Genomic DNA, 17,210 nt, shown 5'->3' with positions numbered 1-17,210 from the left:
GTGTTTCAGTTAAGCTTCTGTTATTGTTCTAAGTTGAATTATTTTGTTTTCCTGTTCGATTTTCAGTTTTTGATATTAGAGTATCCAAAACCTGATCATATGTAATCAGTCATGGCTGCTGAACACAACCGTATATTAATTGCTCTGGAACGACGGTTGAAACAATTATTATAGTCGTGTGTATCTTTTTTAGCAAATTTTAGCTTGGAGTTTTTTTATAATTTTTTGAGTGATTTTTGTGGCAAAGACCTTGAATTCTTGAGCTTTGCTTGATCTAAACTGTTCTCTTTCAAGATGTATGCGTTTAACTCGATTATAAATACTTTGCTACCAATGGTCAAATGAAATAGGCTTCGTTTTTAACTTAGCCAATTGCCAATCCTTGTTTCTCATTATTATATTAAATTTTACATGATTGACGTAGTTTGTTGATAGATAAACTTAATTGCTCTCGAACCAAGCTCAAGCAGTTATTGTAAACGTCTGTGTCAAAAAAAATTGGCGTGACCGTTTTTTCCAGAACATTCTTTCGATTTAACTTTTTGGGGGTACTTTATCACTCTTGACTTCTAGTTTTTGACGTACCAAAATTGCTCGTATTTAGATTTTACGTCTGTTGATGAAACAAGAGCGATTAGGAAAGAAAACATGATAGGGACGTGATAGACGAGTGGTGAATGGTTCACACCAGTAATACGCAGGTCAGGGTTCGAACCCTTCCTTGGATGGAATTTTTTGTACACATTGAAAATTATCTAGGCTACAGCCCCCCTCTGAATTAAAGTTTTCTGCCGTTCGTTCGAGAGCTATTTGTCCGACGTCAGTCGGTTTATGTTTTTTAAAATAAAATTATGTTGATGAAATGTATCCTTAAAACTTATGGCTTTTTCCAGTTGAACATCATTTAAACTTCGAAAATAAAGAAAGTTTAATATTTTTCTTTCAGTATAAAAAACGCCTTGTGACTATTTAAATAGTTTTCTATGTCTCACAGGGAATAGCGAGTGATTCTTTCGCCATGATATTGCATATCTGACACTGAGTTAAAGCTTTTTTTTTAAAAAAAAATGATAAGCGTGTATGTATTGAATTTAAGCCCTATGGCTTAAATCCGAATTTGGGTGTTTGATTAAAAAAAGTGTTGTTGTTTAGACAAGTGCACTATGGACTTTAAGAAACAACCGAAGCACGAGAAGAAAGGAGAACAGCCAGTTAGTGAGAGCATCAAAAAGTCATTCCTATTGGAGAACTACGTGGGAATACTCACTGGTCAGGAGATAGATGGCATCCAGTACACTCTGGTTAGTATTACTAACCATTTTTTTTTAGCTAAATGGAGAATTTTTTTTAATTTTCCCCGGTTACATGAAAAACTACCCAATGCGATTTTACCCAATGCCCATATACCCAACCAGCCATTTTACCCATTATACCCAATGGCAATTTACCCAATGTCTTCTGAGCTTTTCGTTCAGTTATCGGATTACAAATTCTCTTTTACAAGGATATTTTGATATGTTTAAGCGTGCAATATAATCCCATGTTGGGATGTGATGGTTTCATATGAAGTCCACGGGCCATTTTATGCTAAATAGCCGATCTGACAATTTTAACAGAAGGGTAAAGCAACGTTGGCATCGGGTAAAATGGAATTGGGTAAATTGTCCTAACACCGTTGTTAACTCAACCGTGTTTATGATCTTGTTTGCAACAATTTATAAATGTTAGTTTCATTTGCATTCAGGTAGTTATATTAAGATTATTGAAGTTCTGTGAAATGGTACATAGCTGAATTGCTAACTGTGAAATCAATTCGTTTAAATTACTGATGCTGAATGCTATTATCTACAATTCACTGGAAAAGGCTTAAATGATCTGATGAAAACAGTCCAATTTTTGAAAATGTGAACAATGTCACCCTCAAAATTTGAATGTGGCACAAAACTTCGTTTAATGAACTTAATTTGTGATTTTTTATATAGAAGTTTTCACCGTTTGGGCGATCATAATTGGTTGTTTTTTTATGCTTCAACCTGTTGAGGTTTTTGTTTGTTTTTCAGGTGATAGTACTGATGAAACATTTGATCACACTTGGCTTCACCACCAAGTACACAATGCGAGATTGGGAACTCAAAATTCGACAAGTCTTCGGAGAAGGTGCTTTCTTTGAGTAGTATTACGTAATGGATGGGTACTTACTTGCAGTAGTGTTACGCAATAGACAGAATTACGTCATATACTTGTGGTGTCATAATTGCTGCATGTTAAGTTGGAGAGTTTTAAAATATCTCAAAATATCTAGAAAGCTCGTAGTTCGCTCTTTTTCAATAAGGAAATGAGAATTTTAAGTTCGATCTGTTTGACGTAAAATTTGTCACTTTTTCTATGAGGTAAAATCTAAGAAGCTGCGGTTGGTTTTTGTACTTATGTTAGTTGAGGCGTTAGTTAGTTAGTTAGTTAGCTAGTTAAGGTGACGCAATCTATCAATTAGAGATGAATAGTCGCAAAAAGTCGAATTGTAGTATTTCTACTAAAATACTGATCAGTGGAAATAGTCATTTCAATGTTAAGTGAAATAGGAACAAAAAAACTTGCGACGCTTTTTTTGTCTGAAGAATTAATCAAACTTCCATTCCGAGTCTGTTCAAGTTATATTATTGTTGAGGATATTATTAGTTAAATAGAGCGATTGCTTCTGGCTCTAAATTTGTTGTTGACTACAACTTTGACAATCGTTTTGGCTTTTTTTCAGAGGAACAATTTATCGTCAAGATCCCAAACAAACCCTTCCTCATGAAAATGAAACCATCGGAACGTAAAATGACCTGTGGAATTACTGCCAACCTCTGTTTGACCGCGACCCAGTTCGCCTTGACGACCATGAAACCACCGATTAAGAAACTGGGCGTTTGGAATCTGGACGAAGTGTGTGCCTACGGGGCGGTCGAGGGGGGATTTGGCTTCGAGTGTTTCCAAAAGGGTCGCAAGTTGATGTTCCGACTTGAGACATCGGATGGAACTGCGATCCAAAATGCGTTTGATGTCCAAACTGGAGCTGATACGGAGTTTACAAGGAGTCGGTTTGCACCAGGTACCAAATAGTTGATTCGGAATCATGCCTCCCCTTCCCCTCTCACATTCCCCCCTCTCATTCCCCTAGACACTTCCCTCATTCACTCATCGCACGCGCCTCACATTCTTCCCCCTCCCCCCCCCCCTCAAAAAAAGTTACCAACAGATAACCTCCAATTTCAAAGGTATCCAAATAAATAATCGCCAGAAAAAACTCGGGTTAACAGCCAAAAATTAGGAAGAATCCCGGAAGAAGCAGATATTTTTGAGGACATACTTCTGGCCCGTTTACGTCATTTTTTCTGATGGCTTTAGAATGATTTCGAATTTTTAAAGCATTATCACCAAGTTGCATTGAATGGTCTTGCATTTCGTGATGTAAGTGTCATGACATTGTAAAGAACTTGCCATTTTTACATCTGACTTTGCAAAGAATTTTGGAAGAGCTATGCTTTCTCTACCGACTGTTTAAGTAATGGTTAAGTGACTCAGCTTGAAGTCACTGAGAACTTCTGGCGTTTATCGAGAACCGCGAAGCAGTTCGAGATATTAAGTCAGAATTTCGAAGTGACTTCTGCAAAGTCACTTAACCATGCTTAACACACTAAACGTGCGCATTTTAAAATGACGAAAGTCAACGGAACTCAACTTCTGGCTAAGTAGCAACTTCTGGCATTTTAAATTCTGGCACTGCAGACTTTCGGCATTTTAAAATGTGCACGTGAGTGTTTTAACATACTATCTTCTTAATTAAGTTAAGTTATGACTCATAATTCGTGATTGGGTAATTTGATTATTTCAGCCCACATGCAATTCAACTCTTCATTAAATGACCCAAGTGGCAGTTTCGACCATCATGATGGATCAACCTTGGGCATGGCGCACCAACCCCCTCTGGGAATGGGAGTAGGTCCCGGTGGGGGCAACTTTGGTGGACATTGTGGGGTGCTAGGACCGCCCCAACACAGACCAACGCCATCTTTGGTGACACCATCAATTAATCCGGCTTCCAAACGTTAGTTTTTCTTTGGGCAAATAAGGGGGAGTTTTTTTGCCTAAGAACACGCCTCTCCGATTCCTTAGTGGGCATATAACTTTTAAGCCTCCAAACGCAATGAAAACAGATAGTTTTGAACTGGTATCAACGGAAGCGATATCGATGTAAACTTAAGTTATTCTCTCATGAACAAAATATCCTTCTTTTAGCGTTTCAACCTCCGTTCATGCAACCCCCACCTCGAGCCCCCCACAACCCCCCAGCAGTTATGCAGACACCAGGTGGGTGGTCACCCAATATCACCACGAATCCCAACAACAACCTACCCCCGATGCACCCCAACGGGGGGAAAGTGGGAAGGAAGGCGCACCACCACGAATCGTACGCTCCGAAGCCGTCCTTTTCCGAGGACCATTCGCCCCCTATCACTTCCATTGACAGCAGACTCATGTGTGAACAGGATGATGACGTAATTGTGACGTCAACACCACACGACAGGGACACTCGCAACGACTCATTCTCCCATATGCGTGAGTTTGATTATGTTTCGTTATGTTTTTTGGATCGTTTGAGTTCGTTATGTTTTTTTTTTGTTTTTTGGATCTTTTACGTTTGTACCCCCCCCCCCCCCCCCCACAGTTACAGAGCACGTGTCATTACACAGTAATTGAAAATGATTATGTTAAAATATGGCTGTTGCGTCTGGGGCGTGCAAATAATATGCACCCACTAAGATGGAGGGTCTCGGAAAAGATCCCGTTTTTTAATAATCGGTTAAAACGAGAGTTCATTTGCTTGAAGATGACCGAATTAACTTACCAAAGTGTTCTTTTTGCTTTCATCATCAGTGTGTCTATTTCGGCACCCCAACCTGGACAGGGGCGGTTATTATCGGTATCCCATCAAGATGCAAGTGAAAATTCAAGCTTTTTGCAATTATTCAAGATTTTTTGGATTTTTCGCTACATGTTTTTCATACTCCTCAAGCACCTCCGCCCCTCCCATAGAATTATGGGGGATATAGAACTACAATCCAGCTAAAATTTATCTATTTTTTCAAAATCATTGATTCTATAGTTCGATTGCGTTTCATGATGTTAATAGTTGACTTTGTTCAGATTCGCCGTCCCAATCATACATCCACCCTGTTCACTCGGTGGGTAGCCTCACAGACCACCCCCACCCTCTCACTTCACTGCTACAACCAGCAAACCCTTTAAACCCTCTCCAACAACAGCAGCAGCAGATACAGAAACATCACAACCTACGTCTCCAAAACGACATCCAAATCGATACCCTGAAACCAAACGCAACCATGACACCCCCGAGGCGACCTTCCATGGGGACTGCGGCCAACGGCGATTACGCTGACCTTCAGTTCCCCCAACCTCCGCCACCCCTGATGAAGAACCAACCCAGAGGCGTGAACAAATCTGGCTCACCTGCGCCAGATGTTCCGGTGAGGCATACACCGAGGATTTCGGTGTCGCCAACTAAGAGTCAAATCGCAGAGTGTATAAGGACGCGACTGGCTTCTTCATGGCGTAAGTTACAATTCCAAATCTTATCCTTTAATAAGTTAAGTTCACGTGACTCGTTGAAAACTGCGTAGCGGTTCTAGGTGTGTCAGAATTTCGAAGTAGTTTTTACGGAGTCACGTGACCTTGCTTAAAACGCGCGCTTGCAAGTTTTAAAATCTGTAGAAATGAGCATTTTAAAAATTGCACTTTAGTGTTTCAATTGTTTTCAACAGTGGTGATTTCCTGAAACGATTTTTTTTTGTATAAAATTAACAATGAAAGAAATTCACGTTTACGCGTGATGACCCCTTTTTATACAGGCAATTTTTTTCTTACAAAATCAAAATCGTTAGGTCTGATAAAACGTTCCACATATGTATAAAATAAATTTATCTGGTTACCTCAATATTTTCTAATCTGTCAGCTATATAAATTTCGGTATCTTTTCCGTTTGTGACCCCCCCCCCCCCCCAGCTTACTGGGTGACTATTATTTGCACCCCCCAGACGCACGTGCCATATTTTTACATAATGATCTACTATGTAATGACACGTGCTCTGTAACTGGGGGGCGCATAACGTACTGGGGGGGGGGGGGTACAAACGGAAAAGATCCAAGTTTTGTTAACCTAAGTTCGAGATCTTATAGGTCATTGATGACACAGATCTATTCTGCCCCTTCCCCAGTCCTAGCGTATAGAAAAAAGGGTTTCAAAATTTCAGGAAAATGTGACTGCGGAACATACATTAACCGGAGCTGTCCTAACTTGGCTAGGGAAACATGCAAACAGCGCAAGTGCATCCGAAGGGCGGCCAATATGAAGAGACAACATCACGTGATCAACAATAACAACAACCGGAACGAAAGTGGGGGGTTATTTTCCACTGATGGGTTATCAATGAGGGCCGAAGGAACCCTGGCGAGCCAATACTCTGCTTACAAGAGGTGAGATTGGGTTCGAGTCTTCGGCTGGTCGTTGGTTTTGGTAAAAAAATTCGTTGTCTCTGACTGATATATTCCCCCTCCCCAACAAATTTGTGACTCCCACCGTTGAGGGTAATTATATTGAAGGGTTCAATTAAAAAGTTTGTTAAATTGAGGGTCAAAACGACCCAAGTATTCGAGTTTAGCTTGACCACTTGACAATTTGTGAATGATTTCTGGCAATGATTATTAGGCTGCGTTGTACAATTTTAAATTCCGAGTTGTTATCAATAGAGTGACCTAATGCAGAATATCCATAATATTTGTGAGTTTCTGTAGAATGAAGTGCGCAAGAGGTGTAAGCACCTCTCATTTCCTCAAACAGATCTTCCCCTGTAATTGTTATCACAAGGTGTGTTTCCAGGTGGGGTAGTGACCAGAATGTCCAGTATCTGGCTACGTACGAAAGCCAGTTCGAAGAGGCTCTGGAACTGTGTGGCTGCGATATCGACCAGGCTTTCAGCCAACAGTTAGTCTTCTTACCAATATTTCTCGTTATAGTTACCTAGCTTCTAAATTTTAATCACTTAGATTTTGATATTCGTTTATATAAAAAATGTTAGGGAGTCTATGCAGGTGCAAATACTTTGAAAATGGACCAGTACTGGATTCGAACCAGCATCTCTTACTTGCAAGCCTAGTGTGCTACCCATTTACACCAACTGGTCTTAAACTCTCGAACTTGGGCATCTCTTATAACCCGTTCTCATGTTCTTTCTTGCTCTTCTAGGCTTCATTTCTCTAGCCAAGTGTACGTTAAACAAGTAGAGCTTCTTGTCAAGCTATGTCAATCTCATCTTACGCACAATTTACATTAGGTTGCTCCCTCTCTCTCTCTCTCTCTCTCTCTCTCTCTCAACCTTCTAACAAAAAATTAAAGAGATTGTTAAAAAATCGTTTATTGATCTATTTAATCCTTTCCGTTATTGAGCCCGCAGCCATTTATGTACCCCATGCTTAAGAAGTATGCCATTAAATTGCGAATCAGGGGGTAGCAAATAATTTGCAACCACTAAACTCGGCCGAAACTGAAGTTCAATATACTTGTAAAATTAATTTTTCGCTTTTTGTTCACAATTCTTCTTGTTTCAGAGATCCAAATGAAGGTCAAATCTTCAACCTCTCGTTGCTGACAGAATTGAGGAAGTCGATTCGGGAGAGGACCTCCATCGGGGCAGCTCCTCACCTGCAACCCCACTCCAAAACGAGTGAGAATAACTCTGGCACCATAACCGCCGAGTCCACGACTCCCTCGACCAGTAAACACAGCACTCCATTGCATGCTCCTAATCATGGTCAGGGGTCCAATAAGAACTCCTCGGGTAAGTCGGAGTCGGATTCTCGGAACTATTCTGTTCCCCCAGTGTTTTTTAACCCCCCCCCCCCCCCCCCCAAGTTACAAATTATGTGTTGTTATATAGCACGTTACTACGTAAAAATATAGCACCTGCGCCTGTGGGTGCCTAAAATTATATGCCCACTAACCGGAGTGAAATAATCCCCTCTGTTTTTGGTTCCGACCATGAAATTGTGTCTTTCACTCAAACAGAAACTGATTAAATTGTTCACACACATTCATTAAGCGAGTGGAAATCTTCACTCTTTACTCAACCTTTTTGAGTAAAAAAATCAATTGTACAAATATTTTCTTTCTCGACGGCTGAACACGCATTTTTAAAATACCACGCATATGCCATTCAAAAATGATGACTGTTTTTATGTTACAAGTTGAGACATTTTTTTCGTAGCTTTTTCTCTATAGCTAGTCCTAATTACAATTATTGAAAGTTATTTTAGATATTTTTGTGTCACACGCGGGCCTTTTTTCTATTAATACGTTGAAAAGTTAAAATTAATTTGACCTTTTTTTCAGCGTCCCAAGATCCATTAAGTTCACGTGGCGACGTGAACGACATGATCGCCCTTCACGGAGAGGCCTTCCGAAACGGCCCAATATACGTTAACATTCACTGGGCAAACACCCACCGCCCCGAAGCGACAATGCCTTCTCATAAAAATCAATTCTCTTCCTCGGCCAGCGAGCCCCGACTCTCAAATTGCTCCTCCCCAAGTGAGGTTGCCTCACGTGATCAAATCCAGCCCCCATCCAACGTTGCCCGGAAACCCTCTGTGTTGTCTTCGTCAATTCCGAGGAGGTCCAAAACGAGCAATGCCAGTAGCAGTACAAATAATAGCACCCAGTTTGAAACCCACTCCCAACCCAATACTTTGTACAGTAGCCGGGCACAGCATGGCTCCAATGAGAACAACAATAACAACACCACGGATCATTTGTATTCGCAGATCGATAAAATTCGACAAAATTTTAAACCAGGTAAGACTTCAACTAAGATTTTTTTTTACTATTTTTGCCATTCAAATCTTTTCTGTTTGTTTTTGATTTTTTTTTCTTAATACCCCCATCTTTCATTACGTTGGTTTTAACCAAGTTTTACCAGTAAAATGTAACTAATTTATCGTTTTTTAATTGCTCTCGAACGAAGTTTGAGGCAATTACTTGGAGGTCGCAGGTTCGAACCCCTCCCTAGTCAGAACCTTTTGCAACATAAAAGTTTCTCTAGCCAATGCAAACTTCTAAATTCATTGACTCGCCAGTCGTCCGAGAGAAATTCGTCCGACGTTAAAATTCTCCTGAAGCACTTGTAGGTTATATTTTCCCGAAGCACTTGTAACAAAAATGGCTAATAACAATTTTTAATGTTTGATTTGCAGAAGAGCGCGGTGCTTCATATAACGGGAGCGAAGCGGACAGTATAAACAACGAGTACAGCAATGCGTTCATTCGCCGCACTCCCCAGAGCCAACAGAGAAACAACAACAACAATCAGTCGTCCAAGCCCAATAGCAACAACAACACAATAAACAACAATTCTGGTGCATCGTCTTCGCCCACCTCCACCCAACAGGTAACATTGTACACCAAAATAATGGACCATGGATCATTTCTCAAGCGGGGAGGCTAGGATAAGTTAAAATGCCATGTAAAAGCACCCCTCCCCCAAGCCTAATGGGCGTAACTTTAACACCCCCAGGCGCACGTGTTTTTTTCAAAAAAAATTGTGACGTGTTATAGAACAACTCGACACCCAATTTGAAAAACACCGGGGAAGGAGAAGGAATAGATCTTGAAAATTTTCATAAAGCCAGAGCTCAGAATGCCCGAAACTTAAATCAATGCAATTCTAGTTTTTTATAAATCTGTAAAATTTTCCGTCGTGCTTTATGAATTTATTTTCCAGGGCCATGGACATACAAAGTCAGTTCAAAATGGGAACTATCAGAAGCTGATATCCACTACAACTCCAGCCACAGCCGACGCCAAGCTGTCCAGGGCTAATATTGACTTCCTACCCGCGCCCACTTTCACCCCAAGCAGTAACCATAGCAACGCGGGCACCAGTTACCCGCGAAGACAGCATACCATCTCAAACAGCGACAATGTTCTACCATCCACTGATTCCTCGTATCCTTATAAAGGTCCAAGTTACGGATCCCGCGACGTATCCCCGGATCCCGACGTCTTGTCTCAGAACCTGAGCGATTCCAGAGACGAGGTGTTTGTTGATGACGTTGACTACCCTGGTGCAGCGATGGCCAGAGAAGTGGAAGCGAAAGTCCACATTCGAAACGGATCCGCACTTTCCTATGAAGACGAGTTGAACAGCCAGGCGCACGGATATCACCCCAAGGATTCCCAGGCGCACAGATTGAGGAAAAAGTCAGCTAGTAAAACTACAGACCGACCCAGAAATGGAAAAGATTACGGGTATGCAAAGAACCTGATGCATCGAAATATGACGACAGAATCCGTCGGGGGTTATTACTCGAGTATAGGCAAAGGAACCTACGACAACATTAAGCAACCCAGACGCAACAGTGTCAAACACGAATATGTAAACGCTGAGTGCATTGATAACATGTTCCAGTTAAAACGAGAGGCCCATCTTCCAAATTCTTGTGATAGTATCTCGGGTCTGGGCTCACGAAACGACTCGTTTTCCCCGACACGAGAGGGTATCGGTATACGGAAAGCCCCGTATGAGAATGTAATCACAATGCATAACGGACAATTCAGACAGAAGCCTCCAATAAACCCCAACGATTCAATTTATCATAGTATTAACTACCCCGGCGCTAAAAGGCGGACGGACACGACCAGTTCTCATCGATCGGGTCAAAGTGACGAGTTTGTTCGGGCCCCGCCCCAGCAGGGAAAAGTTCACCTTAACTACATCGACTTTTCACCCGCTACTGAAAATGCAGCGCATGTGAACAGACAACAAGCTCTGAATAAGAATCTGGAGAAGGGTTCCAACCCAGGCTCGAACCGCAGTCCTTCGGGCACGGTAAAACCAAACGGAACCAGAGAACCGCGAACCGTGCAGTATTGCCACATTGACGTGGAATCGACTAATATCCTACATAAGTGCTATGACGAGCATATAAAGGGCAGAAAAGAGATCTACGACAGAAACCACCAACGACCCCCCGTTACAAGTAGCACCACTTACAGGTCTGGTGAAAACCGACACCACTCCAATTCCTCCGCTGGATCGGGCGGAAGTTTGCCCCGGACAAGTTTTAGATAGTTATTGACCTTAATACTATGTCCAGCATACGTTTTCAACCCCGAGTCCAGCTTAGAAAGTATCCAGATTTGTGCAGATATTCTTTTTGTGGACCTGAATTGAAAGTGCTAGTTCTCGAAAGAGCAACACATTTGGATATTTGCTGGATCTAGGAGAGTACTGTTAATATTGAACTTCGGTCATTTTATGGAGTCGAGAATTGTTCGAATCAAAGCGGTCTTAGTCAGAAAAAGGAACAAACAGAAATGCAGTTTATAAAGTGAAGATATTTTGAAAACTTAAAACTTTTGAAAACAGTAAAGTGAAATTTGTAGAATGAAAATGAGACTGAATTCAGTTTATTTTGTGTTATTACTTGTAGACATTAACATTCTATTCTCAATATTTGGTTTGATGGCGCAAATTTGTCTTTTTATATATCGGCTAATTCAAATCAGACAAAACTTTTTCTTCACGTCGCAAGATTGAATAGTTTACGTGACATAGGTAGAGAAAGAAATTTAATTAATCATTCTGCTTTTCAACATTTAAAAATATAGAAACTTCTAGAATTAGAAAAAGCATAGAAGTTTTTCTTGAGATATTTTTATCGCGTAATTGAAGGATATTGATTGAAATCGACGCAATTGATTGAATTGGTATTGTGCTTTGGCTCAATAATCCAACCCATCATATGAATTTTCGGATCTATTCTGTTTTGCGATCTATTCTGTTTGGAACTCGTCTGTTTTGGATCTATTCTGCTCTGCGGATTGAACGCATTGGTTTAAAACAGAATATTAGGCCTAATTTGCGCAAAATTGATTACGAGTTTTTTGTCAGAACGGACTGTGTTACATAAGAAAAATGCGCACTAAATAATCGACGACAACTCACTGAGGAATGTTTTACTTGTGACTTATATGTGTTCAACTGATGCCATTTTGCCTCCGGCTAGAAAAGATGAAAATTTGTTCATTTCGCCCCCATTTTACTTGACTAATCACTCTTTTCACTAACTTATCGTAATTCAGTTGTTCTTCTCTAGCTTCACTTTTGAGCCCAAAAGTTTGAGTGGAAACGTGACAGTTTTTCTAGGCGAATTCTGAGAGTGAATGTGTATCAGCTTTTCACTACAATTTCAACAAGCTGTGATTTCGGTCATCACATCTGAATACGGTTCCGTGCCGCGAATCCAACGTACCTAATCCAAGCTGTAAAGGCAATGCAATTGCTAGCCTACATACCGGAGCATCACATGGGGTAGTCAGCACCAAAAGAACGTGCTCTTTTTTGAAATGAACCTTTTTGTGAAAGACCTACTTGGGAACCTGAATTACGATGGGAAAGGCGGCGAATCATTTTGAAGTAAGCTATTTTCGCTAAAGAAAGAAACTCTACCACCAGAAGCAATCCTTGAGTCAGATGTAGACAAAAGCACGGCTCAAATCCAGCGCGATGTCAAAATTCAAAGCAAACAACTGAAGAACACATTGCTTAAAAAATGTCAAACAATTGAAGCTTCGGTATTTCTGTGTGGTTATAGACACTGGAAGTTTTACGACAGCATAGCTGTCTCCGTTTCTTATATTACCCTAGGCACGGAAGGCCGACAATTTTTCGGTTGACAAGAGCCCACTGTCAAGACGCCAAATAACAACAAAGGACTTTTGGGATATTCTTGACAATGTTATCACAAAATGAGGAAATAACTTTTGGCCGCTGCACCTTTTTAAAAAAGAAGCAACTCAAGAGAACCTGTCAAAAAATTCAATGGGTGCTCACGGGAACTTTTTCTCAGCTGTGATATCGGAAGTCACGAAGGGTCGATATTACACGTCTTCATCGCAAACATGCAGGATGAAGAAGTTCAACGTAGACTTTTAAGCGAAACGCGATCGCATCAAAAAGCGCTAGAAGTAGCAACTAATGTAAAAACGGGCATACGAAACCAACTTAAAATTTCGGCAACTTCTGCTTACATGGTGAACTGCTCGAACTCTAACCCATCGGTTAACAACATTCAAAAGACGCGGAGTAATCCTCGGACACATAAAAGTAGTTAGAAGCCAACTATCTGTCCTCATTGTGGCAATAAATGGTCCCCTGTTCATCGCCACAATTTTCCTGCAAGAGGTAAAGCTTGTAAAAACTCTGGCATAAACGATAATTTCGCCAAAGTTTGTCGAAAACGAAAAAATTCTATGAATCCAGAACCTAGAATCAACAATGTAGAGGATGTAAAATCTGATGCTGCAACAATGGGAACACTGCCTTCTGCAGATAAACAAGTTAATCAATTAGATAATTTGCTAAGAAAGCACAAAATCTATAATGAAAACTATGACTCTGATTATGATGAAATCGAAGACAATTACGTAGCAATTATCACAGACGATAACAATATCAGAGATGTAGAAACTGTCAATGTACAAATGCACTTCGGCAATATTGGGACAAAAGCAATAGTGGGTTCCGCAGCGTCTGCACGATTATTCATAAACGCGTACCAAACGCATTGGTTATGACTAACAAAACTAGCGATTGAGTAAAGCCGTCAGTACTGCACGCACGACTTAAAAACATTCTCGAATGATATAATCAAGATAGTCGTTCTCACTAACACCACAAAAAAATGCAACGATTGGACGGCTAAAGATGAAAATCACAGTTGTGGAAGGCAAACATCGACCAATCTTTGGACGTGATCTATTGCCTCAACTCGGACTATCTTTGAAACAATCAAATACGATCCTATATGTTATTCAAAATTCTTGCCCAAATAAATCCCAAGTAGCGCTCAATTTTCCTGCTCTCATTTCCGTATTGGTAAGTCTCAAAACCACACTGTCAAATCAACATTTCCTAAAAAAATCCATCCCAACTCACCAGAAAGGCAGACGGGAACCAATTAACCTTCAACCGATAGTAAATACTGAACTTAAAATGTTAATTGACAAAAAACACATCAAAAAAATTAATAGCTGCTCCGATGGAAAGTTTATATAACCTATTGTTATCACATTTAAACGAGATAAAGCTGTAAAGCTTGCTTAATTTTCTAAAATGTTAAACAAATCTATTCATTAGAAAATTTTCGGATGCCTGAAATTGAACGTTTAAAAGACATTATCCAACAAAACATTGATGCAAACGCCTCAAATCAAACAGCATATTTTACACTTATGGATGCGAATTACGCTTACAGTCTGTCGTACTTTATTATTTTGCTGTGGTGATTCGCGTTGCGAGTATGCAGATAGAATGTTTATTAGTGATTCGCGGAGCGAGATCTACTTTAAATTTTGTTTCGCTTACTTGCGGAGCGGGAGAACAAGAGACAGTTTTGCAAACTGAATTGAGTTGCATAAATTAAGAGGAATGAATTAAACAGATTGGAGCCACTTGGGCACAACGTGAATACGTGATCAGACATGTCTGATCACGAAGCGGGAAACTATCAGACAACGGAATGAAATCATAAGGTAAACAAATTGAACAAATTAATGAAGGTGAAAGTAATTGAACTAATTTAAGGCATCAAATAAATTTTACTGCAATGATTAAATAAAATGAATAAATATACCATCAGGTATCACATACCCTTCGCAGCAAGAAGAAAAATTGTAATATACAATTTTTCAGATATAATTAATAATAACAATATTTACAAATTAATACAAGGTCCCCGGTTAAATAGATGATATCAATATATTTGCTGGTTATCATAACTAAAAATACGATGATTAATACAATATAAAATGTCTTTTCATTTTTTTGAGTTTTACAATGTCCAATCTTCATTTTCGTAATCTTGTTCCTCTGCATCAAGAGCAGTCATAGATTTAGCCAATGTCGGGGTGTCCGTCTCTAGCAAAGGTACATTTCGTACCGCGGGAGGCGAGACAGAACCAATCTGTGGTGACACGTTTTGCTCTTCCGGTTGTATTTCCAAAATTTGTTGCACCGATTCGACAACGGTGACAGGTGGTGCAAAATTTTCGACATCACCCGCTCGTCGGGTTCGTTTAGGCGGTGGTAGGATGCCTGATCCTGGAGATGACGTTTCGAAACCATAATATGATGGGCTTCGCCTATTACGGTCAGAAGATCGTTTTGAAGATGCTGTTGCGGGTGGATCAGTAGGCGCATTTGTAGTCGGTTCGCTGATCTCGAGTGGAGGTTGAGCGTTTCGGATTGCAGCGAAGTTTGGTAATTTTGGGACGCGCCCCCGCATTGCGCGAGAAATGTTTGAGCGCTGTGAAGAGACTCCGCTGCCCGGCTCTCTCTTCCTATGTTTCATCTTTTTATCACCCTTTTGCTTTCGGGTGAACTCTTTAAAGTGGCTGTGGATCAGCTCTTCAACGACCTTCCACCCAGCACGTGGCCCGCGTCTGTCGGCATATACTTTTAATGGAGTCTGTCTCTCCTGATGGGTGCCGAATTTGGCAATATCGCTATTGCGGACGGTAACAATTTGTTTGCCCGGCTCCTTGATGGTCGATGTAGTCGGGCTTACTTTTAAGATGTGTGATCCTGGGGCGAGAACTTCATAGAGGGCTTCAAGTTTCTTCTTGGATCGTCTTTTGCCGTGGATTTTGCGAGCCAAGTTTAGCTCTACCGATCGTTCTTTTAGGGGAATGGGGCGGATTGCTTTTGTTTTTAGAAATCTGGATTCGCCATCCGTGCTCGCCCTCTCTCTTGCGCTCGCTTCCGTTGTGGCGCGTGTCATGCCCTTTTCAACTTCAATGTCGCTTCTGTATCCACTTATCCATTTGTCATCGGGCAATATTTCCTCTGTTTCACTGTTTCTTCGTCTAAATAGTGATTTATGATACCCTTATACGACAAATTCATCAAATTCGGTTTAGTTGCAATCACGCTTAGCGGGGTATTAGGTTTTCTCCCTAAATGTGCTTCGAAGGGCGAGATCTTTGTTGTTCTTTGTTTACATATTCGCAATTGGTGAATGATTATCTTTAATGCATGCTTTACATGAAAGGCGTGTGCAGCTAATTTCTCTTCTTTGATACATGCGAGTCTATTCTTAATTGTTTGAATTAATCGTTCCACCAACCCAATAGCACGGTGATCATTTACATGCGCTTCAATAATTTCAATGTTGTTTTTATTGCAAAAAGTCTTTACTTGATGTCCAATTAAACATTTAGCTTGGTCTAAACGGATAGATCTTGGAATTCCGTGAGTTTCGATGTACATGTCCAAAAATTTTAGAACATTTGGTCCATTAGCTTTTTCATACATATATGCAGTTGGATATTTAGAAAAACGATCAATTGCTGCCAAAAAATATACTTCATTGTTCTTTTCATCAAAAATTGGTCCCCCAAAATCGATTTGAATTTCCTGATTAGGTTCAACACATGGTATATGAGGAGTAAATTGCTTAGCGGGAATTACGGATTTTAGATTCTTACCAATTACTGTGCACGGTTTGCACTCAGTGGCCTTGACTATTAGCTCCCGATGCATGTAAGGCCACCAGCAATGTGTTGCCATACAAATCATGCCCCATGTACCTGGATGGCTGGCATGAATATCATCTGTGAGTGCTTCGCGAAGTACGTTGGGGATAGCTACCTTCTCGTCTATGCATACGCACCCGGAGCGCACCTGAAGGTCCCTCCAGTACGAATGTATGTACGGGTTGATGGATTTTAATCGGGCTTCGTTATTTGTCAGTATGCAATCCCTGACTTCTTTCAAGACGGCATCTTTGCTAGTGAGGGAAGCGATTAGCGTTTTACTGAATATCTTTGATACTATATAATCAAACGTGGGGACGTGCGGGCTCGGCGTTAACGGGGTACTAGCATTTGAAGAATGGGTAGGGGATGTTTGGGTTATGTTGTGTGCCATGCTTGTTGTCAGCGGAATACTAATGTTTTGCGGGCGTTGATTTGCTGTGCGGGGTGTAGATGTTGAATTAGGTCGCGTGCTCGCGGTGCGCGTGACGTTTTCACTGGTTGAGGGTTGATCCGCTGCGCGGGATGTATCATTGAATCGCACTCTGGTTATTCTTTTCTT

General features: G+C 40.7%; 1 protein-coding gene across 1 annotated transcript in view; it reads left to right on the top strand.

Moving 5' to 3' along the window:
- Positions 1-11,647, top strand: part of LOC142345598 (uncharacterized) — a 42,800-nt gene extending 31,153 nt beyond the window's left edge. Inside the window, exons 3-14 of the mRNA XM_075397727.1 lie at positions 1,153-1,301; positions 2,061-2,157; positions 2,753-3,091; positions 3,875-4,087; positions 4,279-4,599; positions 5,188-5,613; positions 6,312-6,534; positions 6,938-7,042; positions 7,666-7,895; positions 8,447-8,908; positions 9,307-9,500; positions 9,834-11,647. Of these exons, the coding sequence (XP_075253842.1) occupies positions 1,153-1,301; positions 2,061-2,157; positions 2,753-3,091; positions 3,875-4,087; positions 4,279-4,599; positions 5,188-5,613; positions 6,312-6,534; positions 6,938-7,042; positions 7,666-7,895; positions 8,447-8,908; positions 9,307-9,500; positions 9,834-11,183 (4,109 nt within the window). The 3' untranslated portion in view covers positions 11,184-11,647. The remainder of the gene's footprint in view (positions 1-1,152; positions 1,302-2,060; positions 2,158-2,752; positions 3,092-3,874; positions 4,088-4,278; positions 4,600-5,187; positions 5,614-6,311; positions 6,535-6,937; positions 7,043-7,665; positions 7,896-8,446; positions 8,909-9,306; positions 9,501-9,833) is intronic.
- The last annotated feature ends 5,563 nt before the right edge of the window (positions 11,648-17,210 follow it).

This window comes from Convolutriloba macropyga, chromosome 9, assembly GCF_964194025.1.
Source record: "Convolutriloba macropyga chromosome 9, txConMacr16.3, whole genome shotgun sequence".
In the NCBI taxonomy this organism is placed as follows: Eukaryota; Metazoa; Xenacoelomorpha; order Acoela; family Convolutidae; genus Convolutriloba; species Convolutriloba macropyga.
The sequence above is the reverse complement of the archived record's forward strand: the minus strand, read 5'-3'. Positions and strand labels throughout refer to the sequence as shown.